General features: G+C 40.0%; 1 protein-coding gene across 3 annotated transcripts in view; it reads right to left on the bottom strand.

Moving 5' to 3' along the window:
• GPD2 (glycerol-3-phosphate dehydrogenase 2) overlaps positions 1-27256 on the bottom strand; it is a 163635-nt gene that overhangs the window by 115358 nt on the left and 21021 nt on the right. For all 3 annotated transcript variants that reach the window (XM_055396939.2, XM_055396938.2, XM_055396937.2), the window contains exon 2: positions 9788-9897. In XM_055396939.2, the coding sequence (XP_055252914.2) occupies positions 9788-9889 (102 nt within the window). In that variant the 5' untranslated portion in view covers positions 9890-9897. The remainder of the gene's footprint in view (positions 1-9787; positions 9898-27256) is intronic.

Below are 27256 nucleotides of genomic sequence, written 5' to 3'. Positions count from 1 at the left end.
TTACCTTATAAAGAAACTAGAGTATTGGAAACTTTCATAACCTGTGCATAATAACACGCTCATCAAAAACCAACCATACTTGTATAAAGACAATTCAGGGAATTAAGTATCCTTTCATTTGGGGGCTCTATTAAGATAAACCGCAAAGTAGATCTTACTTCAACTGGATATAATCTTTCCATTTTCTGCTGTTGTCCCAATCTTATCTTTTGAATTCTGAATCATTGGTTCAGTTCATTTCAGTTCAGTCGCTCAGTCATGTCCGACTCACCGCGACCCCATGAATCACAGCACACCAGGCCTCCCTGTCCATCACCAAATCCCGGAGTTCACTCAAACTCATGTCCACAGAGTCAGTGATGCCATCCAGCCATCTCATTCTCTGTCGTCCCCTTCTCCTTCTGCCCCCAACCTTTCCCAGCATCAGAGTCTTTTCCAGTGAGTCAACTCGTCACATGAGGTGGCCAAAGTATTGCAGTTTCAGCTTTAGCATCAGTCCTTCCAGTGAACACCCAGGACTGATCTCCTTTAGAATGGACTGGCTGGATCTCCTTGCAGTCCAAGGGACTCTCAAGAGTCTTCTCCAACACCACAGTTCAAAAGCATCAATTCTTTGGCTACCAGCTTTCTTCACAGTTCAACTCTCACATCCATACATGACCACGGGAAAAACCGTAGCCTTGACTAGACAGACCTTTGTTGGCAAAGTAATGTCTCTGCTTTTTAATATACTATCTAGGTTGGTCATAACTTTCCTTCCAAGGAGTAAGCGTTTTTTCATTTCATGGCTGCAATCAGCATCTGCAGTGATTTTGGAGCCCAAAAAAATAAACTCTGACACTGTTTCCACTGTTTCCCCATCTATTTCCCATGAAGTGATGGGACCAGATGCCATGATCTTCATTTTCTGAATGTTGAGCTTCAAGCCAACCTTTTCACTCTCCTCTTTCACTTTCATCAAGAGGCTTTTGAGTTCCTCTTCACTTTCTGCCATAAGGGTAGTGTCATCTGCATATCTGAGGTTATTGATATTTCTCCTGGCAATCTCGATTCCAGCTTCTGCTTCTTCCAGCCCAGCGTTCCTCATGATGTACTCTGCATATAAGTTAAATAAGCAAGGTGACAATATACAACCTTGACATACTCCTTTTCCTATTTGGAACCAGTCTGTTGTTCTATGTCCAGTTCTAACTGTTGCTTCCTGACCTGCATACAGGTTTCTCAAGAGGCAGGTCAGGTGGTCTGGTATTCCCATCTCTTTCAGAATGTTCCACAGTTGATTGTGATCCATACAGTCAAAGGCTTTGGCATAGTCAATGAAGCAGAAATAGATGGTTTTCTGGAACTCTCTTGCTTTCTCCATGATCCAGCAGATGTTGGCAATTTGATCTCTGGTGCCTCTGTCTTTCCTAAAACCTGCTTGAACATCTGGAAGTTCACGCTTCACATATTGCTGAAGCCTGGCTTGGAGAATTTTGAGCATGACTTTACTAGCGTGTGAGATGAGTGCAATTGTGCAGTAGTTTGAGCATTCTTTGGCATTGCCTTTCTTTGGGATTGGAATGAAGACTGACCTTTTCCAGTCCTGTGGCCACTGCTGAGTTTTCCAAATTTGCTGGCATATTGAGTGCAGCACTTTAACAGCATCATCTTTCAAGATTTGAAATAGCTCAACTGGAATTCCATCACCTCCACTAGCTTTGTTCGTGGTGATGCTTTCTAAGGCCCACTTGACTTCACATTCCAAGATGTTTGGCTCTAGGTCAGTGATCACGTTATCGTGACTACCTTGGTCGTGAAGATCTTTTTTGAAAAGTTCATCCGTGTATTCTTGCCACCTCTTCTTAATATCTTCTGCTTCTGTTAGGTCCATACCATTTCTGTCCTTTATCGAGCCCATCTTTGCATGAAATGTTCCCTTTATATCTCTAATTTTCTTGAAAAGATCTCTTGTTTTTCCTATTCTGTTGTTTTCCTCTATTTCTTTGCGTTGATCACTGAGGAAGGCTTTCTTATTTCTCTTTGCTATTCTTTGGAACTCTGCATTCAGATGCTTATATCTTTCCTTTCCTCCTTTGCTTTTTGCTTCTCTTCTTTTCACAGCTGTTTGTAAGGCCTCCTCAGACAGCCATTTTGCTTTTTTGCATTTCTTTTCCATGGGGATGGTCTTGGTCCCTGTCTCCTGTACAATGTCACGAACCTCCGTCCAGAGTTCATCAGGCACTCCATCTATCAGATCTAGTCCCTTAAATCTATTTCTCACTTCCACTGTATAATCATAAGGGATTTGATTTAGGTCATATCTGAATGGTCTAGTAGTGTTCCCTACTTTCTTCAATTTAAGTCTGAATTTGGCAATAAGGAGTTCATGATCTGAGCGACAGTCAGCTCCTGGTCTTGTTTTTGCTAACTGTATACAGCTTCTCCATCTTTGGTTGCAAAGAATATAATCAATCTGATTTCGGTGTTGACCATCTGGTGATGTCCATGTGTAGAATACTATGAGTCAAAAGATTGGTCTATAGAATCTCTTACAAGTAATGTATTGAGAGGGAGAGACTGAGATTAAAACAGTGTTCTCAAAATTCCTATGGATTTTAACTATTGATACATTGTTTTGCCTATCATTAGCATAAGTATTTTCCTTACAAAGGTGGTATAGGTTTACCTATAATTCGACTCACCCAACACTATCAGCTCACTAACATCACCACTATCATTTTTATCATGTTCCCTTAATTACCATGCATAACAAAGTAAACTATAGCCTTTAGCAATTCACTTAAAGTATAATGAATTGCTATTTCTTACAAAGTGAGAGATTATTTTGCAAAGCATGAAAATCCTGTCATTAACCAATACTACCACATCATTGGGCTTCCCACGTGGTGCTAGTGGTAAAGAACCCACCTGCCAATGCAGGAGACAAGAGACTCAGGTTCGATCCCTGGGTTGGGAAGATCCCCTGGAGGAGGGCATGACATCCCACTCCAGTATTCTTGCCTGGAGAATCCCATGGATAGAGAAGCCTGGCGGGCTACAGTCCATGGAGTCACAAAGAGTCAGATACAACTGAAGCGACTTAGCATACACTCAAACAGTACATCATTAGGTTTGGGAAAATATAAGTCCAATTGCATTCCCTTCTAGCTAAATTCTGATTTATCCCCAAAAAACTGATTCTCCCCCTACCAAAAAAAAGAGCTTTAAAAATTTTTCACCATAGAATAACAAATAGCATTGTATTTTATATTCACTTATAAAAAATTATATTTGTCTAACTTTTAGGAACATATCACCATATAAATCAAGTCTGCTATAACTGACATAAGCTTACATACAAAAAAAAATAAAAATGATGGGAACATCATGGAATTTATTACTTATAACAGGAAGAGAGTTTAAGCCAATAATTGGGGTTGTCTACAAATAGGAAAAGGAGTGCGTCAAGGTTGTATATTGTCACCCTGCTTATTTAACTTATATGCAGAGTACATCATGAGGAATGCTGGGCTGGAAGAAGCACAAGCTGGAATCAAGATTGCTGGGAGAAATATCAATAACCTCACATATACAGATGACACCACCCTTATGGCAGAAAATGAAGAGGAACTCAAAAGCCTCTTGATGAAAGTGAAAGAGGAGAGTGCAAAGGTTGGCTTGAAGCTCAACATTCAGAAAACAAAGATCATGGCATCTGGTCCCATCACTTCATGGGAAATAGATGGGGAAATAGTGGAAACAGTGTCAACTTTATTTTTTTGGGCTCCAAAATCACTGCAGATGCTGACTGCAGCCATGAAATTAACAGACGCTTACTCCTTGGAAGGAAAGTTATGACCATCCTAGATAGTATAATAAAAAGCAGAGACATTACTTGGCCAACAAAGGTCCGTCTAGTCAAGGATATGGTTTTCCAGTGGTCATGTATGGATGTGAGAGTTCGACTGTGAAGAAAGCTGATCACCGAAGAATTGATGCTTTTGAACTGTGGTGTTGGAGAAGACTCTTGAGAGTCCCTTGGACTGCAAGGAGATCCAACCAGTCCATTCTAAAGGAGATCAATCCTGGGTGTTCACTGGAAGGACTGATGCTAAAGCTGAAACTGCAATACTTTGGCCACCTCATGCGACGAGTTGACTCCCTGTAAAAGACTCTGATTCTGGGAGGGATTGGGGGCAGAAGGAGAAGGGGATGACAGAGAATGAGATGGCTGGATGGCATCACCGACTCGATGGACTTGAGTTTGAGTGAACTCCGGGAGTTGGTGATGGACAGGGAGGCCTGGCATGCTGTGATTCACGGGGTCACAAAGAGTCGGACACGACTTAGCAACTGAACTGAACTGAACCTTGATATTGGCTCATATTCAGATCAGGAATCAAGGAAGAGAGAAAACACAAAGGTGTTTATATGACTGTTTCACCCATTCTACAAGCTCAGATGAAGGTCTTGCTACTAAACCTCAATGTCTTAACATGGTGTCCCTGAACCCAAGGGTCTCCAGTGATGAGAGCAACTTTCCTGCTAACTACAACCACACTTCATAATCAAATCACCTGGGAACAGCTAAAACTGTTCCCAGTAAATTTGTTTTGGCATATTTACTATATTCCAGGAACTCTCCCATGCTTTAATGGTCTTCAACATTCCTATGAGGAAAGTACCACTGTTTTCCCCCATCTTGTAGATGATGGTGGTGGTGGGGAGGGGGGGCGGTTCAGAGAATTTAAGAAAATTGCCCATCATCACTCAGTTCTTCAGGAGCAGAGCTGGCAGTCAGACTCAGACAGCCTGCAAAGATGTTCCCAAGATTGTGTTCCTGTCCTTTCTGTTGCTGATGAACAGAACATCAATGAGAATCTCTCATTTCCTGGATTCTAATAATATCACTCCTCACACTGAAAAGAGACTCCCTGCCTATGCATGGTGCAGAAAAAAAGTTCACATCCGGGCTTTGAGAAAGCTGTCTGTGGTTCTCAGGCTTCACCTCAGAGCCAGCTCATGAAGCCCACACACCTCCAGAAAGGTAATGGAAGGAACGCCCGAGTGCGGCGTACGTGAGAGGGCCACCCTCAGACCTAAATAGATCTCTGTTACATCAGCCACACTGCTGGGGTTAAAAAGCAGCCCACACTATCACACCAGTTTCCAGCTAGAAGGTATAAAAGAAACGTAGAGCTTAAATTTTTTTTTAAGTTTCCAGAAAAAGACCCTCAATCTCTACTTCAAAGACAAAAGTCCAATGCAGTCCTCTGTGAAAACTCTGCAATCCTACCCTAGTTTTGCCCCCATTCTTCCCATCGCCCTGAGGAACCCTCCTGCAGCCCTGACTATAAGGCTCCTCACACTGCTCCTTAAGCTACCTCTTAGTTACCACCTCTTAAGCTCATAACTTAAACTCCATTCTCCCTCCAGCTTGGAATTAGAAAAGGAAGCTGTCCCATAAAGTGACACCTTTCACTAGACAGCAAGGAAACCCTAGAAGAGCAAACTGTCCGGAGAAGAAGACTGGATGTCTTCTAGGTCCCTTCCAATTAAAGTTTATTACTAAACAGACCTATACTAAACTCCCTCAGTCATGTCCAACTCTTTGCAACACCATGAACTGAAGCCCGCCAGGGTCCTCTGTTCATGGAATTCTCCAGGCAATAATACTGGAGTGGGTAGCCATTCCCTTCCCCCCAGGGACTGAACCTGGGTCTCCTGTACCGCAGGCAGATTCTTCACCTTCTGAGCCACCAGGGAAGCCCCCTATACTAAACAACGAATCATAAATACCTTGCTCTGGAAAATCTGCGTATCAGTGCAGGGGTGTTTGCTTGCTACATACTGGAGGGATATAAGACAGTGCTGGGGTGTTTATATCCCAAGACTCAGCCTCCTGTTCCTTGGTATATGGCTGGTCTGGGGAGAGAGAAACATCAAGAAGTTTTGTGGAAACTTGGTAACCTACATGTGGGTGAGGAAATGAGAGGGGAAATGGAATGGGTAAGAAGCCTCCCTAAGACCACTCAAAAAAAACCCTACAGACTTCCCTGGTGGCACAGTGGACAGGACCCTGCCTGCCAATGCAGGGGAAATGGGTTCAGTCTCTGGTCCAGGAAGATACCAAGTGCTGAGGAGCAACTGAGCTTACATGCCACAACCTCTGAAGCCCATGCACCCTAAAGCCCATGCTCTGAAACAAAAGAAGCCCCTGCTCATGGCAACTAGAGAAAAGCTCCTGTGCAGCAGTGATTACCCAGTGCAAACAAAAAATAAATAAATCACTGCTCTAACAGCCAATATTTTAAAAAAAAAGAAAATCCTACAAGCACCCCTGGAAGCAGCCTGGAGTATTGATGCCATTTGTGGCCACAAACCTCCTTCCCTGCAGGTGGACACAGTCAAAAGAAGCCAACATTCCATTCATCTTCTCTTCCCCCATCAGCTTTCTCACTGGAATTGAAGATTTAGTTTGCCAGCTCCAAAATATAATAACTACAACAACCACAGCTCTCTCCCTAGGCCATGATCTTCACCTTTTCCAAATGTGACCTTATTTATCTCAAAAGAAGAAAAAAATTCTCTTTACTTGAGTCAACAGTGGAGACTACTCACTGCTGAAAAACATAAGTGTTAATAATATGCTTGCATGAAGAAAAGTCACACCACAAAGTAGGGTGGAACAAAAAAATCCTTACTATCACCTATAACCTCCAACCTGTCCCCGAAAATGCCAGTCTTCACAAATATCTCTATTTCCTCACCTACAGCAGCTTTTATTCAAGCAACTGAGTAAAAGGGAAGTGAATCACATTTTAGTGAATTTCACTGTTTTCCATTTAATTAATCAAAAAAAGGTATATGTAATAGTTCTCCTTCTATTCTTTTCCTTGCAAATAGAAGCTAATTTCAAAGAGTTTTCTGAACTGGCCTGGCACCAAAACACTTAGAAAAGTATCCACCACCAAAGGTGCTGAAACAATTGCCCACCTTTTAGAATCGGCCCACTTGTATTTAGAATATGACTTCTGTCTGTATTTTAGGAAGGAAGTTTTGTACCAGGAATATCAAATGAGCACCAGCTTGGGGCCAGCGGAAGCAGTGCATCAAATGCAGGACTGCCAGCAAAATGTGCCTGAACTTAAAAGTCAACCGGCTGTTTTCTCAGCCATCAGTACCTTGGGCTTTCAACACTAACTTATCATTAAAGGAGGACGGTTTATTGGTTGGCATCATCTCATAAAAACTGGAGGAAAAAAAAAAACATACAAAACACAAGCCAATACTTTTAAGCATTGCTCTCTAGAAGACTTAGAGGGTAAAGAGTCTGCCACAATGCGGGAGACCCGGGTTCGATCCCTGGGTTGGGAAGATCCCCTGGAGAAGGAAATGGCAACCCACTCCAGTATTCTTGCCTGGAAAATCCCATGGATGGCAGAGCCTGATAGGCTACAGTCCATGGGGTTGCAAAGAGTCGGACCTGACTGAGTGACTTCTCTTTCTCTAGAAAAATAAGACCACACCTAGTCACATTTAAGGCCACAGGTTCTATAAAATGCAGCCAAATAAGGGGCATCAAGGGACAGCTTTTTCTTGACCATTGAAGTCAGGAAAATTTCCTCCCCTAGAATGGCTCTGATTGGCAGATACTCTCTGAAAGAGGACAGCTAAGGCCTGTGGTCATTTTATGTCAATGGCTCAACTGAGCTGGTCTTCCCTCCACACATACCCCTTTCTCTCTTTCTGCCAATCCCTGTGGCTAGCTCCAAAGCTGCTACCAAAAACATGCTCATGGCAGTGGCTGCAAGGGACAGGAATCACCACAAAAGAACACATGCACTTGGGCGGGTGTCTCCTGCAACTCATTGACAGAATATGCCTATGGTGATTTTTCTCAAAAGAACTTGTCAGATTAAAATTATAAATGACTCAAAACTGCTGGTATCTGTTTCATCTGGCTATTAGGGTGGTCAGGATGTCTAACTTAGGAAGGAGAAAATGACAAAATGTCCAGGAATCAACAAACCCTTGCTTGACTTGATTTTCCTGACTAAAATTAACTCCTAACTTGATGGACTGGAGGCAGTATCAACTGCTTATTCTATTGAGAAATAAAAGAGAAATCAAACAAAAACAAAGCATATTTCTGAAACAGTATTCCCTGGGTACAAAGTTGAGCTATAAATTCTGAAATAGAACATGCTCACTATGGTTAACAGACATGAACCCTGTACAAATTTAGCAACAACTCATCATATTAGATATCGGGACCTTTGGCACTGGCATTTTCCTGTATCGTTTCAGAGTGTACTGGTAAAGATGGCAGACGAAATCTAATCTGTTAAAGTCCATGTCCCAAACAGAACTGCACTTCTAAAATAGCCTCAGCAGAAACAACATCATCTTTTCACACTTATTTTTAAGGAATCAAGGAAACATTTTAAAAGAAATAGTACATCAAGTGTGTTCAGGAGTGAGAATGAGCTTCAACAGAAATTCAGTAATACCTGCAACATGTATACTTAGGGAAACCTTAAGAGTAATATGCTCACAGGGAACTCTGTGCAGTGTTATGTGCCAGCCTGGATGGGTGCAGGGTTCAAGGGAGAATGGATATATGTATATGTATGGCTGAGTTCCTTCCCTGTTCACCTCAAACTATCACAACATTGTTAATCAGCTATGCCCCAATATAAAATAAAAAGTTCAAAGGAAAAAAAAAGAGTAATGTGCTCACAGTTAAGAATGGAAGGAAATAGCACAGCCTATATCCATTACTGTCCGTCTTTTGGAGGCAGCACTAAAAATTAGCTGCTTCTTTTTTTATTTATTAATATACAAGCCAGCAAGTTGATTCTTCCTAATATGTGTTTTTTACATGGCAGTTCCCATTCAGGACATGAGACAACAAGCACTGTGGCTGGCTCTGCCACCCTGGAGCACAAAGGAACAGAAACAAGAACAAGACAACCCAGGCAGGGCTGAAAGGTTCTCACAAAAATGTAGGAGATGTACAGTAGTTCACAGCCCAGCTGCAAATAGCTTCCCAAATTGCTTCACCTTCATCTCTGAATCTGGAAGGAAGCCACCAGCTGGTATCACAAAAAGTCCTAATGACATTGGGAAGAGGGGACAGGAGATTAATACTAATTACTGAGTTAGTATTTCAATCCTGAAAAGAACAAAACCAAAAGTTATTTCCTGGCATCAACTTGATCTATGGGAAGGCACAGTTGTAGTGCAAAGGGGAAAAAAAAGAAAAGAAACTAACACTCTGAATTGTTTGGAAACTTCATGCCAATTCCATTTTCATAGCTTTCTCCCACTAAAAATTTTACCCAGTATAAGTAATAATGCTATATAAGTAACTAAACCTTTCAGAAGTAAACCCAAAATTTTGAGTTGGGTCTATTGTGCAGGCTCTTTCTTTTCCCATTTCCTTTCTCAGCTGTCTGCCTGCTAATAAGACAAACTCTTGGCAGGAACATAGAAGATATCCAGACATTTGGATGAATTAGACAAAGAAAGTCTAAGTGAATAAACCATGGCACTCGGAAATGAAGCAGTCTTTTAAATTCAAAGAGCCAAAACAGAGGCTAAGTAATATAATGCTTTCTGATAAAGAAATTTACTTTTTAAAAAATAAGATACACATAGTTCTTAATGATTATTAAGGCAATATTCTAAATTAGTGTCTTTAGATAGTAATTTCTAAACAATACCATTACACTCGTTTCATATACAGTACTTTAACAGACTTAAGTTTCATATTATAATCAATACATGGATAATTACTTACTTGCTTCCTTTTGTAATGAGCAAAATGAGAGAGGCCTAGAACAGTGGCAAGAGCACCTCCTCCAACAAGAATAGTCCCTTTCACTGCCTTTTGAAATGCCATTTCTTAGCCTAAAAGGCAAAAAAATAAAAAGGAAACAAAAAAGTTGAGATTTTTATCACATAATAATCCAATAATAAACAGAAACTGTATATATTATAAAATTATGTTAAACTAGAAAGAAAAACCATAAGGAATTTATTAACATATCAATTTGTATACCACAATTCAATAACAACACACAAAAAACCCTAGGAAACTGACAACATAAAAGTTACTGTCCAATAGGAATTACAAAAAGGAAAATTCAGAGACAACTGAGAATATTTAAATAGTATAAAGTCAAGAGAGCTGTGAATAGAAATGTCATTGTGTGTCTGACAAAATTGCAAGCTGTACTTACAAATTTGTTCAACCACTAATCCCCTCCACAAAAAAGAACTAGCCGAAGTCTTCTGTCATTCAACATCACAATGAACCTCATGCCTGCTCTGCATTCTTTGGCAAGTGTTTAATTCCACCTTGGTACAACTCTCTTCCTGAGTTTTCCCCTTCCCAATAAACTTCTCACTAAAACCGAAAGCCAACACACTTACATTTCTAGCCCTGGAAGAGTCTACATTTTACAGATTAGAAAGTAAAGGAAAACCATGCTTTGACCCTTCTATAAAATGACAGATCCAACAGTGCTATAATTTCTTTCATTAAGGGAACTTTTAAAAGAATGAAAAAGAAGGTTTCTTCTAGTCAGAGTTTGCATGGCACCACAATTTCAAGGGGAAACCCTCTAGATCCAGCACTCCTTCATGCTCGCTGTATCTTTCCAAATAAAGTCTTGCACTGTGTTAGCTATCGACTTTCTTTCTGCTCATTTGGATTGATGGAATTTCTTGATTTTTGTTTGTTTGAGACCTTATACAGTCCAACATTTTCCAGAAACCAAAAAAAAAAAAAATGAAAATTCCACTGAAAAATCTGTTCCCTTTTATTGTGCTAAACAAACAAACCAAAAAATAACACTGTGATCACTTAAAAATAATTCTAACTTAGAGTTAATATTGAGCAATTTGACCTGCCTAAGTCTTCCACTTACAACAGCGGCTGGCACATCCAAATCTTACAGTGAAGCCACCACCCTACTGCTGGATGGGTGAAGTTCTGACCTTTCTAGACTCACACCTTCTACTCTACAGATCTCATGACTCAAAGTGTTTAATGTGAGGCCAGTTTTAACCTAGGATAGTAAAAAACATACATTGTCTCAATGTAAATTATGATACACTTAAAATGTTTGAGTTCATGTTGAATGAATAGAATATTAGCATAACTATCTTAAATCAAAGAATTTCAGTACAGTTGGTAATGATGACCTTGCAGTAATATCCATTTTAGAATACTATAAATTATATACAGAAATAAAAATTGGCATTTCTTAAAGTTTTACTGTTTCTCTAATCTTCATTTTATTTTCCTGACAAACTCCTAAATTCTAAGACTCATCTTTATTTTTAAGATTCTCACCAGAAAAATATTTTACATGCATATATTCTCTGCAGCTGGAGGTCTTTTCTTTTCCATCCCTTCTCTGCATCAACTGTCCCCTCTCTCCCAAGTTATTCAAAAGAGTTGCTGTATACTGGCTGAGGCATCCATTCAACATTCAGTCAACACTAAGCAAAATCTAATGTCCACGATTTTCTGACAGTGAAAACCACAACTTGGCCAATTTGGAAGGCACCCGTTTGTCACAGCTATCTGCTAATTGGACTAATTGGACTTCCCTATTACTACAAACAAAGTTAGTGGAGGTGATGGAATTCCAGTTGAGCTATTTCAAATCCTGAAAGATGATGCTGTGAAAGGGTTGCACAACACGCCAGCAAATTGGAAAACTCAGCAGTGGCCACAGTACTGGAAAAGGTCAGTCTTCATTCCAATCCCAAAGAATGGGAATGCCAAAGAATGCTCAAACTACCGCACAATTGTACTCATCTCACACGCTAGTAAAGTCATGCTCAAAATTCTCCAAGCCAGGCTTCAGCAATATGTGAACCGTGAACTTCCAGATGTTCAAGCTGGTTTTTGATAAGGCAGACGAACCAGAGATCAAATTGCCAACATCCAATGGATCATCGAAAAAGCAAGAGAGTTCTAGAAAAACATCTATTTCTGCTTCATTGACTATGCCAAAGCCTTTAACTGTGTGGATCACAATAAACTGTGGAAAATTCTGAAAGAGATGGGAATACCAGACCAACTGATCTGCCTCTTGAGAAACCTATATGCAGGTCAGAAAGCAACAGTTAGAACTGGACGTGGAACAACAGACTGGTTCCAAATAGGAAAAGGAGTACGTCAAGGCTGTATATTGTCACCCTGCTTATTTAACTTATATGCAGAGTACATCATGAGGAACGCTGGGCTGGAGGAAGGACAAGCTGGAATCAAGATTGCTGGGAGAAATATCAATAATGTCAGATATGCAGATGACACCACCCTTACGGCATAAAGTGAAGAAGAACTAAAGAGTCTCTTGATAAAAGTGAAAGAGGAGAGTGAAAAAGTTGGCTTAAAGCCCAACATTCAGAAAACAAAGATCATGGTATCCGGTCCCGTCATTTCACGGCAAATTGATGGGGAAACAGTGGAAACAATGACAGACTTTATTTTTCTGGGCTCCAAAATCACTGCAGATGCTGACTGAAGCCATGAAATTAAAAGACGCTTACTCCTTGGAAGGAAAGTTATGACCAACCTAGACAGCATATTAAAAAGCAGAGATATTACTTTGCCAACAAAGGTCCGTCTAGTCAAGGCTATGGTTTTTCCAGTGGTCATGTATGGATGTGAGAGTTGGACTATAAAGAAGGCTGAGCGCTGAAGAATTGATGCTTTTGAACTGTGGTGTTGGAGAAGACCCTTGAGAGTCCCTTGGACTGCAAGGAGATCCAACCAGTCCATCCTAAAGGAGATCAGTCCTGGGTGTTCACTGGAAGGACTGATGCTGAAGCTGAAACTCCAATACTTTGGCCACCTGATGCGAAGAGCTGACTCATTTGAAAAGACTCTGATGCTGGGAGTGATTGAGGGTGGGAGAAGGGGACGACAGAGGATGAGATGGCTGGATGGCATCACCGACTCAATGGACATGCGTTTGGGTGGACTCCAGGAGTTGGTGATGGACAGGGAGGCCTGGCGTGCTGTGATTCACGGGGTCGCAAAGAGTCAGAAACGACTGAGCGACTGAACTTAACTGAACAATTAGAAACAGAATAGGGACCTAGTTCTATTTACCTGAAAAATTCCAGTGCCCATCCCATATAGATAGCAGCCTGGTAGTCAGTTGGATATGAATTTGACAGGTGGTTGACTTTAGCTCAGTATCACTGCTTCTGTCTTCTTGATAATGTCATTGATGACCTCACAAAGGACACCACACATCAAAACAGCCAACTAAGGGACGTTATAGAACACAGTCATCAAGGGTCTCAGCAGAAGTGGCCATTCAGCCAGTTAAGTCTGGGGTTAGCTTTTCCAGTTGTACAGGTCCTCACATTCCCTGCTTCCTTATTATATTGCTTCAATTTGATTTTCCTGAAACCAAAACTTGCTAAGGAGGATTATCTTCACAGATTTTTTCAGTGAGCCACAAATACTACAGGAAAACTGCTTTAACATATTATTTTGCAGAATTAGTGATAATTGGCTATAATAAAAAGTTTCTTTTTTAAGTATTTTCATAAAATAACTATGCTGAAGAAATATTATTATTTATATTGTGATCAAATGTTTCCATAATATAATCTAACTAGTAGATTTAATTTGTAACAAATTAAGTCACTCTTAGAGATAATTCAAAAATAAAAACATAGAAGCAGTCAATTTTACCTGGCTCTCCTAAGATGATGATAATCATCACTGTCATTATCATTATTAATGCTACAGTGACAATAGCTGCCATTTATCGACTTATTTGGTAGGTAATAGGTACCATGATTTTCATTCTTTACATAGATCAGCTCATATCACCCTCACAACATCCTACTTTAATAAAGAGGCATTTGCAGTTCAAAGGGAATAGGTGATTTATACTAGGCTACTCACAGTAAGTGACAAAACCACAACTTAATCTTTGTTCTTAATCACGAGGTGGTTCTGCCCTGCCTTTGCTCTGAAAAGGTAACCGCTCCCCAAGACTCACACCATATTTTGCTATTACTCCTCCAAGAAGACCCTATTCTCAAGCATTCACCCAAAGTGTACAGAGCCTCAACATTAGGGTTTCTCTAAGGCAAGGAAGAAGACTCTGACAAAATACAGCTAGTATTAGTACTACTACTAACCTTCTGCCAGATAAGATAAAACTGATTTAATGTTGAAAGAAAGCAATGCAACACCAGATTAAAAACCATAAGCAGTGAACTACTTGTACCCATTTATATTCCATTATAAAAAAAGTTTTCACAATGATTACAAAGAGGAAAAGATTACTTTCTTCTACATAAAAGCTGCAACCAGGAAGCTAGCAAAGACTGGGAACAAAAACGCCAATAAATCACCTATTGCAACTAAAAGTGTGAGGAAGCCAGAGGTAAAAAAGAAAACCAGAGGTAGAAAAATCATCCAAAAATAAAATTAGCTTAGTTACCAGAGCCTGATGTCCAGGTTTAATAGCCTATGAGTAAATCAAATATATGTTGACTCAGGACTGGCTCCTGTATTTGCACAGATCAATGCCAGCCCTCTAATTCTTGCAAGGAGAACACTAGGCCAACCAAAAAAAAAAACCCTAACTAAAGTTACTCAACTAAATATATCTGTGAGTTTATCAACTGCCCTCAAGGAACTTACAATGAATTTGAAAGCTTAAATAACAAAATCTGTCTTGTTACTGTCTTATAACTAGTTGTGCTACACTGAGTGTTATTCATACTCTGATAGACTCTGAATAGCCAAAGCAATCTTGAGAAAGAAGAACAAAGCTAAAGGCATCCCAATTTCTGATTTCAAGCTATATTACAAATCTATTATAATTAAAACAATATGGTACTGGCATAAAAACAAATACACTGGTAAACAGAACAGAATACAGAGCCCAGAAATAAACCCATGCATACATGGTCAATTAATTCAGAAGAGAAGATACTTAAATAGGCTCTTTAAGAAAAAAGGATTTGGAGGGGAGTGAGTATGGGCAGGTCTGGACCGAGAAAGATCTGAAGGAGAAAGAGGAACCTCATGGTAAAATTCAGGAGGCATGCAAGATGTTATCTGGTTTGGCTGGAGATGATGTTCATTTGGAAATGAGGTTTCCAAAAAAAGCCCACAGCAAGAGATAAGAAGACTCTGTACATGTGAATGAGGTATTTTTCTATGATATTCTGTTGATCATGAGCTGAGACTGCAGATGAGCGAAGCAAGCTGCTGCATCTCATGACTTATGAAGAATGTTCAAGTAGATTGTTCTGTTGAAGCATATGATGAAGACTGAGGGACCAAGTGGAAGGCAGTAATAGTTCCCACATGAGAAGATGAAAGTCTGGTTTAGTACAAATGCAGACAATGATGCTTTGCAGAAATCTGACAAGGGACATTGGAAGGAAACAGGAAGAGACTGAATGGCACAAGGGGCTTTAGCCTGGGTAACTGGGGATTTTCCCCAGCATCACAACATTAAGAATCAGAAAGCGCAGCAAGTTTAAGGGAGAAGAGGAGGTCATCTGGAACCAAAGCTATTTAAGATCTTGACAGAACACCTAACAGAGAGAAAACTGCAAACAGAGGTGGATCTCAAACTCATATGAGTCTTCAGAGCTAAAGCTATGGTGTGGAGGATCTTCTGCCTAGAACCGACAGACAGACATACCCGCTACAAAATAAAATGTACTTACTGCCAGCAAAACAAAAACTGGACTTGCCATTTCTCAAAGTTTGCTGATGCATGCTTTGAGCTAACCCTGCACCTTATCTGGCACAGAATTCCTGGCTGTCCTTGTAGGACTCCCATTATAGACAGTTGAGTTACTTCAACAATGAACACAACCGCTCGGATATTATCTTAAATAGACTGAGAGTTCACCACTTCCACCTCCTCCTGTTCAGAGGTAAGGCTACTCTGCCAGTGAAATCATGCATTTAAATAACTTGACCACACATTTGAGATTTAAAAACAAGAAATAACCATCCAATGAAAAAGGCTGAGGTTCCTCTCGGCAACTACTCACAAGAGAATTTATTCCAGAACGAAAGCACACTTCCTGGCCCCTAAATTCTCAAAAGAGAGTCTTCAAACTCCTCTCCCTGTTTTCCAATCCTAGCTTCTCTCTTAATTTGGCGTAAATAAAAATCTCTCCGAAGAGAGTCTTCCTCCTCTACGGAGCAAGTCCTGGGTCCCTTCACTTCTACAAAAACTCCTATCTTCCTTCCTAATCTCCAGGCTCTACACTGATTTAAGAAAAGTTGAGGCATCTTAGGGTTTTCACTCTTAGGCTAGTACAGATGCAAGAATACTTCTCTCCATCCCTTTTAAAAGTGATCAGTGTGGGCACTGGGGAGTGGGGAGAATAGCTCAAAGATCATTTTTTTTTTTCAGAAGAGTCATTTCAACCACAAGCCCTGTGGTCCCTGGAACACGTGTTCTCTCACAAGATATAAAGGTATTCCATGCCCTTCTGATCACTGAACAGAGAACCTCAGGTGAACGAGGCATTTAAAAAATAAAACAAAACTCCCAGCATGTAACCTAGATGTAGTATGTACTACTTCACTCGGCCCTTTACCTAAGCAGATGCAGGTCCAAAGGCAGCAAGAAGCTCCTGACACTTTAGTTGTGCAGCCACCACCCCACCTTGTAGCTGTGCATGGAAAGTCTCCCCCTCATCTATTCTGGGCCATGACACTCTGTCAAATTCACAGATGGCAAAAGTCAGAGAGCCAGGCCTCAAGGTCTACCTGCACACAAATTCAGTAACTGAAGGGAGAAAGGTGCATGCATCTTACTAAATAAGGCCTCATCAGAGGAAATCCTACACAGCAAGTCTAGAATCATAGACGTTGACAGCAAGTCCGCAGCAAAATGGAAAAAGAGGGAGTGAGCACAAAAGCACCTTTTCACCCAAGCAGTTTTAACTATAAAAGTCAAGATTTGGAGGGTTGCTTTGAACTAGGCATGTTTCAACAAAGCAGACCCTTTATTCTTACAATTGATATGAGAGCAAATGTTGTGCATACTTTCCCATAAGAAAGAACATCATGCTTTAGGTACACCAAGCGCAAACTGATAAAGAACTTACACGCATACCAATCAAAGCACATCATGTACTAGCACCTCTTTCCCCAAGGCTGACTTTCCAGAAGGGAAAATGATTAACACTCTGCCTACAAACGGATCCTCCCCAGCCAAGCAGAGAGGCACTTCTGCACATACATCTCACCGAGCAGCCTGTGATCTCTCCAGAAACAGGCAGCCCTCAAGCGTCCTTCTTGAAAGCTGTCAGACATAAATGAACAACACAGTCAACATCAGGGGCCCATCAACCTGTCCTCTGCAAACAAAGATGAGCCCAAGCCTATAAACTGAAAATGAATTGCTCTTTTTTCGGTTGCTTTAAACGTTTTTGAAAAGGATTTAGGCCAAGTCTAGATAGAAAACGGGACCCAAGGCTTATCCACAAAAGACTATCCCAAAGGAAATAAGTGAATGCATAAAATCCTGAAAAAACAGGGAATACTTAAGTGTCTTCACCTTCTTCTCTAGATTTGCCTTTATTTTGTGCATAGATATATTTTTTCCATAAGCCAAAAAACAATAATAACAATGAAAAAACTATAGTTGTAAAAAATACACACACTGGACAGGAAATCAAAGGACAAGCAAAAAGATGTTTCTGAAATCACTGAGAAAAGCATTCTCCTGGAAAACAAGCTAAATGAAAGAACCATGTCAAAGTCAGCAGAAAACTTAGAAATAAAATGAGTCCTCAGACTCTGGATGTCCAAAATTTTGGCTATGGCGGATGAGTAAGCTTAGACAATGTTCACATGCCTAGCACAGCATCCTACCCTAGCTTGGCCCCTGTCTTTCACATCCTATCTAAAAGTCAGAGTACTTTAGGACAGGGCAGGTTCCATTGCCAATCAGTTTCCGCAGGAAATCCCTTGCCAGAGGGTCTAACCCAAAAGATGGAAAAAGAAAATGAAGGGAGAGTATTTTAAGAAAGACCAAAGAGGGATCTCCTGGTGGTCCAGTGGTTAAGATTCTGCTCTTCCACTGCAAGGGCGTGCAGGTACCATCCCTGATCCCTGGTCAGGGAACTAAGCTCCCACATGCTGGGGAGATGGGAGGGCTCAGGTAACAAAAGAGAAAATGAAAGAAGACAAACACTATAATATCTATATTGGTCCATAGAGCTGCCAGATACTTTGGAAATGATTTCTACTAGTGTTTCGGGGGCACCTTTAAGTCAAGTATAACATTTCAGAACAAACACAACACACAGCTCCAGATGACTCAGAAAGAGGTTAGCCTAGGACCACCCCTCGGGTTCAAAGGAGGGCAGGCACCTGGAAGCTTGACAGAAAGAGCTGGCACAGAAAAGGGGTTGAGCTGGTTTCAGAGGTTCAAATCAGACTTTAAGAAATGTAAGCAAACGGCACCTCTCCCAAAAAGAGAGACAAAATAAGGTCAACCATTTAAAATGAGCCAGTTAGAAACCTCTGTTTATAAAAATTAAACTCAAAACATTATCACATGAATTCTTTTGGTGTAATTTTTTTTTAATTTAAAATCCAATGCCACACCAATTAAAGCCTTTACTTCACAAACTCCTCTAAAACAAAAACATATCGAAAGGGAAGAGAGCCCCAAAGGAACAAGACGATATATGCTCACACTCGAGCTGTCACTTATTATGTAAGACCTGATTTAAAAAAAAAATAAATAGGGCTTCCAAGACAACTACCATATTGTGTACTTATGCCTTCTGCCATTTCTAAAATGCATACCAATGTAACAGAGTCACAAATTTGACCCTTTTCTCTAATTTTCATAAGGTTCACTGTAGAATTACAAGAAATCAATGAAGCCCATCTCAGCTAACAATAGCGTTACATTCATTAAATGCAAATGATCATAGCTTAATTCATAATGGGATAATTTCTATTGTATCTGCCTCCCATAGAATTGCTATTAAAAATCATAAAGAACTACAGTTAGTTCATGTAGGTGAACTTGTTTTCCATTTTAAATTCAGTGTAAAGCCAAAAGTAACATATATTTCTATCATCTTAGATACGTTAATGGATTTTTGTTTACCGCTGTAAAATCCTATCATTGATTTTCCATAAAAATATATGATTGCCTCTTTGTTTACCAAATATGTAATTTAAGGTAATCCTAAAAGGCATAATACAAAATGTCCCTTATAAGAGAAAGTCTAAAGTGTTCCTTCCCCAAAATGCCCACCTCTTATAAAGACACAGTCAGCTGAAGGAATTGGGCAGACAGGATGCTTACTATGAAATAACAATCTCGTCTTTATGTGTCAATTAAGAAATGCCTCACTTAAAAAAAAACTTTAATTCTATCTTGAGGAAGAACAAATGCTATCAATCAATCACCAAAAAGAAAAGTTCTTTAGGCAAACAGGCCACACTCATCCTGTGGTTCTTGCAAGCTTTCTGACCCTTTGCTGACTCTGTTGTTGGGTTAGGAAAACGATTCACATTTCTCTAGCAGCACAAACCACCTTTTTTTTAGATTGTACATGTCGTTATAGAGTCTACTTACGTAATTAAGACAAGAAAAAATCCTTTACTTTGTAACAGAATACACTGCAAATCAAACAACAGAGCTCAAAATATGTCTTTACACTAAAATATATAAAGCCTCTCAACCAGATTTATTATAAATATCACCGTTATGAAGTAATCACAATCATGGTTGTTGATTACACACCCTAAAATGTTTCATAAGAAAACATCTATTTCACCATATAAATAAATGTACTTTACTAAAAATGTTTGAAGTCGTTAAGTTGCTCCCTCAGTCGTGTCTGACTCTTTTCGACCCCGTGGACTGTAGCCCACCAGGCTCCTCTGTCCATGGGATTCTCCAGGCAAGAATACTGGAGTGAGTTGCCATTTCCTTCTCCAGGGGATCTTCCCAACCCAGGGATCGGGCCCAGATCTCCCGCATTCCAGGAAGATGCTTTAACCTCTGAGCCACAGGCACTGTGACGCAAATAAAGAGGTTTTTAATACATATAGGGCTTCCCTGATAGCTCAGTTGGTAAAGAATCCTCCTGCAATGCAGGAGACCCTGGTTGGATTCCCGGGTCAGGAAGATCCGTTGGAGAAGGGATAGGCTACCCACTCCAGTATTCTTGGGCTTCCCTTGAGGCTCAGCTGTTAAAGAATATGCCTGTAATGAGGGAGACTTGGATTCAATCCCTGGGTTGGGACGATCCCCTGGAGAAGGGAAATGCTACCCACTCCAGTATTCTGGCCCGGAGAATTCCATGGACTGTATAGTCCATGGAGTCACAAAAAGTCGGACACGACTGAGCGACTTTCACTTTCACTTAACACATATAGGTGATAAAGAACTTTAATCAAAAGAAACATACCCTAAGAAAATTTCAATGAATTTAGCATGTTCAGAAAAAGAGATGCTTAAGATAATTAAGCTTGTATTTGCCTGGATCTTACTCCGAGATCTATTTTGTTGTTCAGTTCAGTTCAGTCGTTCAGTCGTGTCCGACTCTCCGCGACCCCATGAATCACAGCACGCCAGGCCTCCCTGTCCATCACCAACTCCCGGAGTTCACTCAAACTCATGTCCACAGAGTCGGTGATGCCATCCAGCCATCTCATTCTCCGTCGTCCCCTTCTCCTCCCGCCCCCAACCCTTCCCAGCATCAGAGTCTTTTCCAGTGAGTCAACTCGTCGCATGAGGTGGCCAAAGTATTGCAGCTTCAGCTTTAGCATCAGTCCCTCCAATGAACATCCAGGATTGATCTCCTCTAGAATGGACTGGTTGGATCTCCTTGCAGTACAAGGGACTCTCAAGAGTCTTCTCCAACACCACAGTTCAAAAGCATCGATTCTTCGGCGACCAGCTTTCTTCACAGTCCAACTCTCACATCCATACATGACCACGGGAAAAACCATTTTGTTGTTACCCAACATCAAATATTTTTAAGAAATATAGCACTGTTAATTAGAAAAAGCTATCTATTAAAAACAGGCATTTTTCTAAGACTCAAAAAAATCTTAAAGAAACTTAAGATCATTATTCCTAAATCTATTTTTTTTTTAATAGCACAGATGTAGAAGGTTTGAGCATCTGCCTTCAAATGTTATAAGCACAAACAAAACTTTGAAAAAATAGCTTTTTAACTTCAAAATGTTGATGCCAATTGAGTTAACTCAGCCTTATTCATTATTTTTGTCATTGAATACAAGGAAAATGTACCAATTCTTTCAAAAGCTATAGTAGCAATTGCATTATATACGTCATTAAAAATGCATTTTAGGAAATACTTGTTGAAGATAATTTATGAAATCCTGAGCTCATAAAAAACTATGACATAATTTTTATGATAATTAGTTATAGCACAATAATTTCAGCTAATTTAATTTACACTACAAAAAAAAAAAAAGTTCTAAATTTAATTACAGCTCTATTACAGCTCTATCAATGCATAAGCCATGAGTGAGAGTTAAAACAGAGACCAAAGAGTATACGGGGTGGGGAGACCAGTTATTCTGCTTTCTTGAACTAGAGAAGATTCCCAGGAAATAAACTAACCATGTTTTACATCCTATAACCTTTTCTTCCACTATAGCCTGCTGAAATTTGCATTTAAAATTCACTCCCCTACATATCTAATAATCTATTACATGTATAAATCTAACTATCAACAAAGGGTCAAAGTACACACAAAAATAACAGATGCAAAGAAAATCTAAGATGCACTACCTCGAAATAATCATATACTATATTATTTAGCTTAGCAATGACACTCCTTAAAAATCTCACCCTTAAAAAAAAAAAAAAAAAAATCTCACCCTTAAGGAAATAAGAATCAGACAACAGGAGAGATTGCACTAATTCATATTTGTAATCATTTCTTTCAAAAGTACGGAATACAAATCATACAACATTTTGTAAATGTTCTATCCCCTGACCCCTCAAAAAAGGAGAAGAAAAGATAGGAGATCTTTCATCTATGCAGAAGTAATAAACAAAGCTGTATTACCATCTCAGTCATCTTGGCTAAAACAGTCTTGGTCATAAGATCTTATTCTCCCCACTTGAATGAGGCGTCCTCTGCAAGCCTCTCTTTTTTAGATTTTTCTTTTCTTCTTTAAAAGAACTGGCACATACCCGAAGTGGAAAGCTTTCAAGGACCAGATCATAAACAAGTCTAGTCATTAAGCATGAGATACTGTGTACCAACATTACACAGCTAATACCCTAGCATCTGACAGTGTAAATTTTAAACAGCACGCACAGAAGATCAAGGGTTCTTACTCAACATTCTTGCTAAAACTGTCACCCCCCCCCAAAAAAAAATGTACACACATTCACAAAACCACTGTATTCTTTTAATTCTTGAAACACCAGGCTAAAAAAGAAAATCACCAGTGGATATTCTAGAAGGAGAGATTAAGGAGGTTTGCTGTGTAATTCTGTCTATACCATTAACTTGCTTTGTGATTTCAGGCAAATCATCTGAATTTGTTGATCTTAACTCCAGCTATAAATGAAGCATCTTCGGAAAATGTACAGATCTATTTTAACTTTAAATTTGTATTATTCGATGGTTTTTCTTCATTCAATAGGCACGTGGGAGGTGGGTGGGGAGAGCGGGTGGAGACTTTCTGCATTAAAGTTGGTGCAATGTTAATGTTTTATTGTTTTTAGCATTGTGGGATGATTAAGGCTTGCATTCATTCTTTCATCCAATAATTATCTGCTGATCATTTAACATGTACCAGGCAATGAACATACAACTGAGGACAAACGTAACAAAATTCTGCCTTCCAAGAGCTCACATTCGAATGTGAGCTCACAGTTTTTTTAAAATAAAATGTCTAAACTGTTTTGAATTCAAATAGTTAAAAAATACAGATCACACTTTGTCTTCTTAAGAATATTAAATAAGAACTCAACTATTGATGACTTGGAGCCATCGTTATGAACTATGTAGACTATGCTGCTAGGGCAATGTCCTCAGGAACAGTTGAATACTATTACTTTACTCAGTGGCTACGAACCACACTGTTCCCACTTGAATTCTTCTTGTATCCGCTTTATAAAGTTTCCTGTTTCTTCCAAACTTTCAGGCTGATGGTAATTTTCCCTTTTGATCTTTGAGCTCTCCAGCTCACTTCTAACTTGTTGTCACCATGGTCAGAAAAGCAGCAGCCAAGTTAGCTAAACCCTTGTTTAAAATACAAATAAATAACTCTGAGCAGGGCAAAAGGAGCAACTTATTAGCATTCTAGTGCTTGGATTTTCAACATTCTGGCTCTATCTGCCTATTCAAGGGCTTTTTCCCACTTCCTTCCATTGTTCTAGCTCAGGGGATCCTACCAGATAATGTCTGAAGTTTGCGGTACACAGTGTGGATAAAACGAAACACACAGGTCTCTCATGAAGATTAAGAATCTCAAACCATATACAAATACAAAGTCGAAGATAAGAAAAAGAAAACTCTTATTTCAATTCTTCCTCATCTGAATAAATTCACATTGCATATATTAAAAAAATATGGCAAAACTGTGTGCTTCTGCTCTAGAAACAACTAGAATCTTTGTGCTCTCTTGGATTTAAAGAAAAGTTTACAGATACATGGGCCAAAAAAGAAGCTATCTGCCACTCCTAAAAAACTTCAAAATTCGTTGATGGAAACTGGTTTATGAAAAACACACCTAACATTGGTAAGGGAAAAATAAAACCTGTACACTCTAAGAAAATAACGAAAGCAAGAGTTCAACAAATCCTCAGGACAGTGTCACTGAAGGAATCACCCAACTAAGGAAGGTGAAAAGAGAAGTGTTCATTCCCACAACATGGATTTGACTGGGACTGACTTTTTTGGGCTCCAAAATCACTGCAGATGGTGACTGCAGCCATGAAATTAAAAGACGCTTACTCCTTGGAAGGAAAGTTATGACCAACCTAGATAGTATATTAAAAAGCAGAGATATTACTTTGCCAGCAAAGGTTCGTCTAGTCAAGGCTATGGTTTTTCCAGTGGTCATGTATGGATGTGAGAGTTGGACTGTGAAGAAAGCTGAGCGTAGAAGAATTGATGCTTTTGAACTGTGGTGCTGGAGAAGACTCTTGAGAGTCTCTTGGACTGCAAGGAGGTCCAACCAGTCCATCCTAAAGGAGATCAGTCCTGGGTGTCCATTGGAAGGACTGATGCTGAAGCTGACACTCCAATACTTTGGCCACCTCATGCGAAGAGTTGACTCACTGGAAAAGTCCCTGATGTTGGGAGGGATTGGGGGCAGGAGGAGAAAGGGACAACAGAGGATGAGATGGCTGGATGGCATCACCGACTCGATGGACATGCGTTTGGGTGGACTCCAGGAGTTGGTGATGGACAGGGAGGCCTGGCGTGCTGTGATTCATGGGGTCACAAAGAGTCAGACATGACTGAGCAACTAAACTGAACTGAACTGAACTGACTGAATGTCTGCTACATCCTCGGCACTGCTCTAGGGGTTGGAAATTTTTCAGCTCCCATGGATTGGCAGAAGCCTATAAACAAATCTAAAAATTGAATATTTTGGTAAGTGCTATGAAGAATACAATTAGGTCAGAGAGTGACTTGGGGATCTACTTAATTTTTTTCAACTTTTTATTTTGTATTGAGGTATAGCTGATTAACAATGTTGTGACAGTTTCAGGTGAACAGCAAAGAAGAGACTCAGCCATATACATACAGATACATACATACATCCCTTGAACTGCCCTCCTATCCAGGCTGCTATGTAACATAGAGAAGAGTTTCACATGCTATTCAATAGGTCCTTGTTGGTTATCCATTTTAAATACAGCAGTGTGTACACGTCCACTAACTAACTATTCCCTAACTATCCCTTTCCCTCATCCTTCCCCCACATCAACCATAAACGCATTCTCTAAGTCTGTGAGGATGTGGGATCTACTTTAGACAGAATGTCCCTGCAGGTTATTTGGCACAAATATAATTGGAGAGGAAGAGCTACCGCATAGAGCCCTAAGAGAAGGGCCTTCCACGCAGAGGGAATAAACATGCAAAGACAAACAGGGTGTGTAAGCTTGGCCTCTCCTGGACACTGAAAGGCCACTGTGGGGACAACACAGTGAATGATGCGGGCAGTCGGTTCCAGACCAGGTCAGGGAGACAGACAGGTGCCAAATCACATATGACTTCCTTCCAGCAAGGTGTTTCTTCTGACACGATAGAGACACAAAAATCAATGGAAGGTCCTAATCAATGCAATGATATGATGGAATTTATGCATACGGAGGAAGGAAAGAAGGTGGACCCTAGCTACAGCATAGAGGATGCTTCCCAAGGAAATAAGAGTAACAGCAGTTGCTTTTTCTTGAGGACACTATTAGCCCTGTTCATAACAAGCAGGCTAAAGTATGAAAAAGGATGTAATGGGGAGAGGTGGGGGAAGAATTAATAAATCAACTAAGAAAATAGTAAAAACTGTAAACCACAATCAAAAATAGGAAAACAAACACTTCAATTATAATCTTGAATATAAATATCTGTTGAACTCAACACACTTGAAAGACTGTCCCAGCCCATTCAGTCTAACAAAGTGGTAACAAAGAACAGAGAGTGTCAACTGAGAGAGCTCTCAAATGTCAACAGCAGAAGTCTTTTTTATACTTCTCTTCCCCCTAGGGCTAGGGTATGTTGCAGGTGACTTTCCCCCTCACAACTCATTATATCTTGAACTGATTTTGAATTCATATTGGAAAAGAAGCCCAGGTCACATCTCAACATGCCGAGGAACTCAGAATATTCCCCACCAACCGCACAGCAGGGCGTTAAGGAGCTGTGTGGAACTTACTGACACACTGAGTACAGACGTAATAGACAAGAGAGACTGCATATGATTAATTATGGTTATTTATATTTATGGGTATGAATCTTGAAGATGCCTGGTCTCTCCCCATTTTATTTCATAATTTTCCCCCTGCTGGAAACTGAAGAGCAAAAGTCAATTGCCTGAGTGTCGGCATCATACTGGAAACTAAAGGGCCATGCATTTCAATTCCAGCTCAAGAAACACTCTGGCTGAGCGCGTGTAATTCACCAGACCCCAGTGGGCTAGGCTCGCACTGTTGTCAGTCAAAGCACACAACTGATGGAAATCAGCAGAGCACATTAGCAATTTATACTAAACAGCCTCTTCTCAACCGTTAAGTTTTGAGATAATGTGAAGTGAAACCCCAAGTTAATCCAAAAAATTTAGCCCATAGTTTGAGCCTGTGATCTTACCACGAGGCCATCAGGACTTACAAAACTGACTTCCAAAATGGCATTTCTAATAGGTCTCCTAAAATTCCAGCCTCCCCAAACTCCAGGCTCCGACATCAACACAGCGACCTCCAGGTGTGACCTCACCCACTGCACTTGCGCCCAGCATTAGTTCGGCAGTGGCCAGAAGCATGCTTTGCTTCTCTGGCTGTCTCCTAAGGCTCCTGTGAAAGGCAGTCAGCAACCAGAGCCAGACCCGTACCCCGTGACAATCTCAGCCTCAACAAAGTCACCTGTCCTTTCAAAATCCTCACATAAGAGATGGAGATCATCTGGATAGTTCCTTTTTCGAGGTATTGCTAGATCCCATAACCCTGGCCTTCTGCTCCTCAGAGCCTCCTGACATTTTTCCCATCCAAACTGGACCACGAGCATAGGTCACTCATTGGGTCCAAATGACTGCAATCCTCTTAACCCATTCAGACTTGAAAAGCAACATTTTTATGCTGGTAATAATTATAAAGGTCTAGAAATTAGTGAACAGTCTTAAATAAGTTACACATTCTAAAATTTCTTGACTGCTTAGGAATTCATTCTTTTTGGGTTAATTATACTCTACATAGAGATGGGGTACCAGGCAGTAAAAAATTAATCATGAAGAGAACAAGAGTAGATAAAATAGTATCTGTGTTTCTGTTTTAAAGCATATGTGTGTATACACACACACATGCACGCACGCGCACAAAGGCTAGAAAGACACACCCGAAAATGTTTAAAATCTCATCTTTGAATGGAAGGGCTGAAAGTCATTTTTATTATCTTCTTTATGTGTATTATTTTTTAAATTTCTAAAATAAGCATGTGTTATTCTTGTAATAAGAAAAAAGAACCAATCTAGTGTGTGAATATGCAAGTGAGAGAAAAGTAGAAA

Source organism: Moschus berezovskii, chromosome 2 (genome assembly GCF_049115385.1).
Source record: "Moschus berezovskii isolate FMDL1 chromosome 2, NW_MosBer_1.0, whole genome shotgun sequence".
Taxonomy (NCBI): Eukaryota; Metazoa; Chordata; class Mammalia; order Artiodactyla; family Moschidae; genus Moschus; species Moschus berezovskii.
The sequence above is the reverse complement of the archived record's forward strand: the minus strand, read 5'-3'. Positions and strand labels throughout refer to the sequence as shown.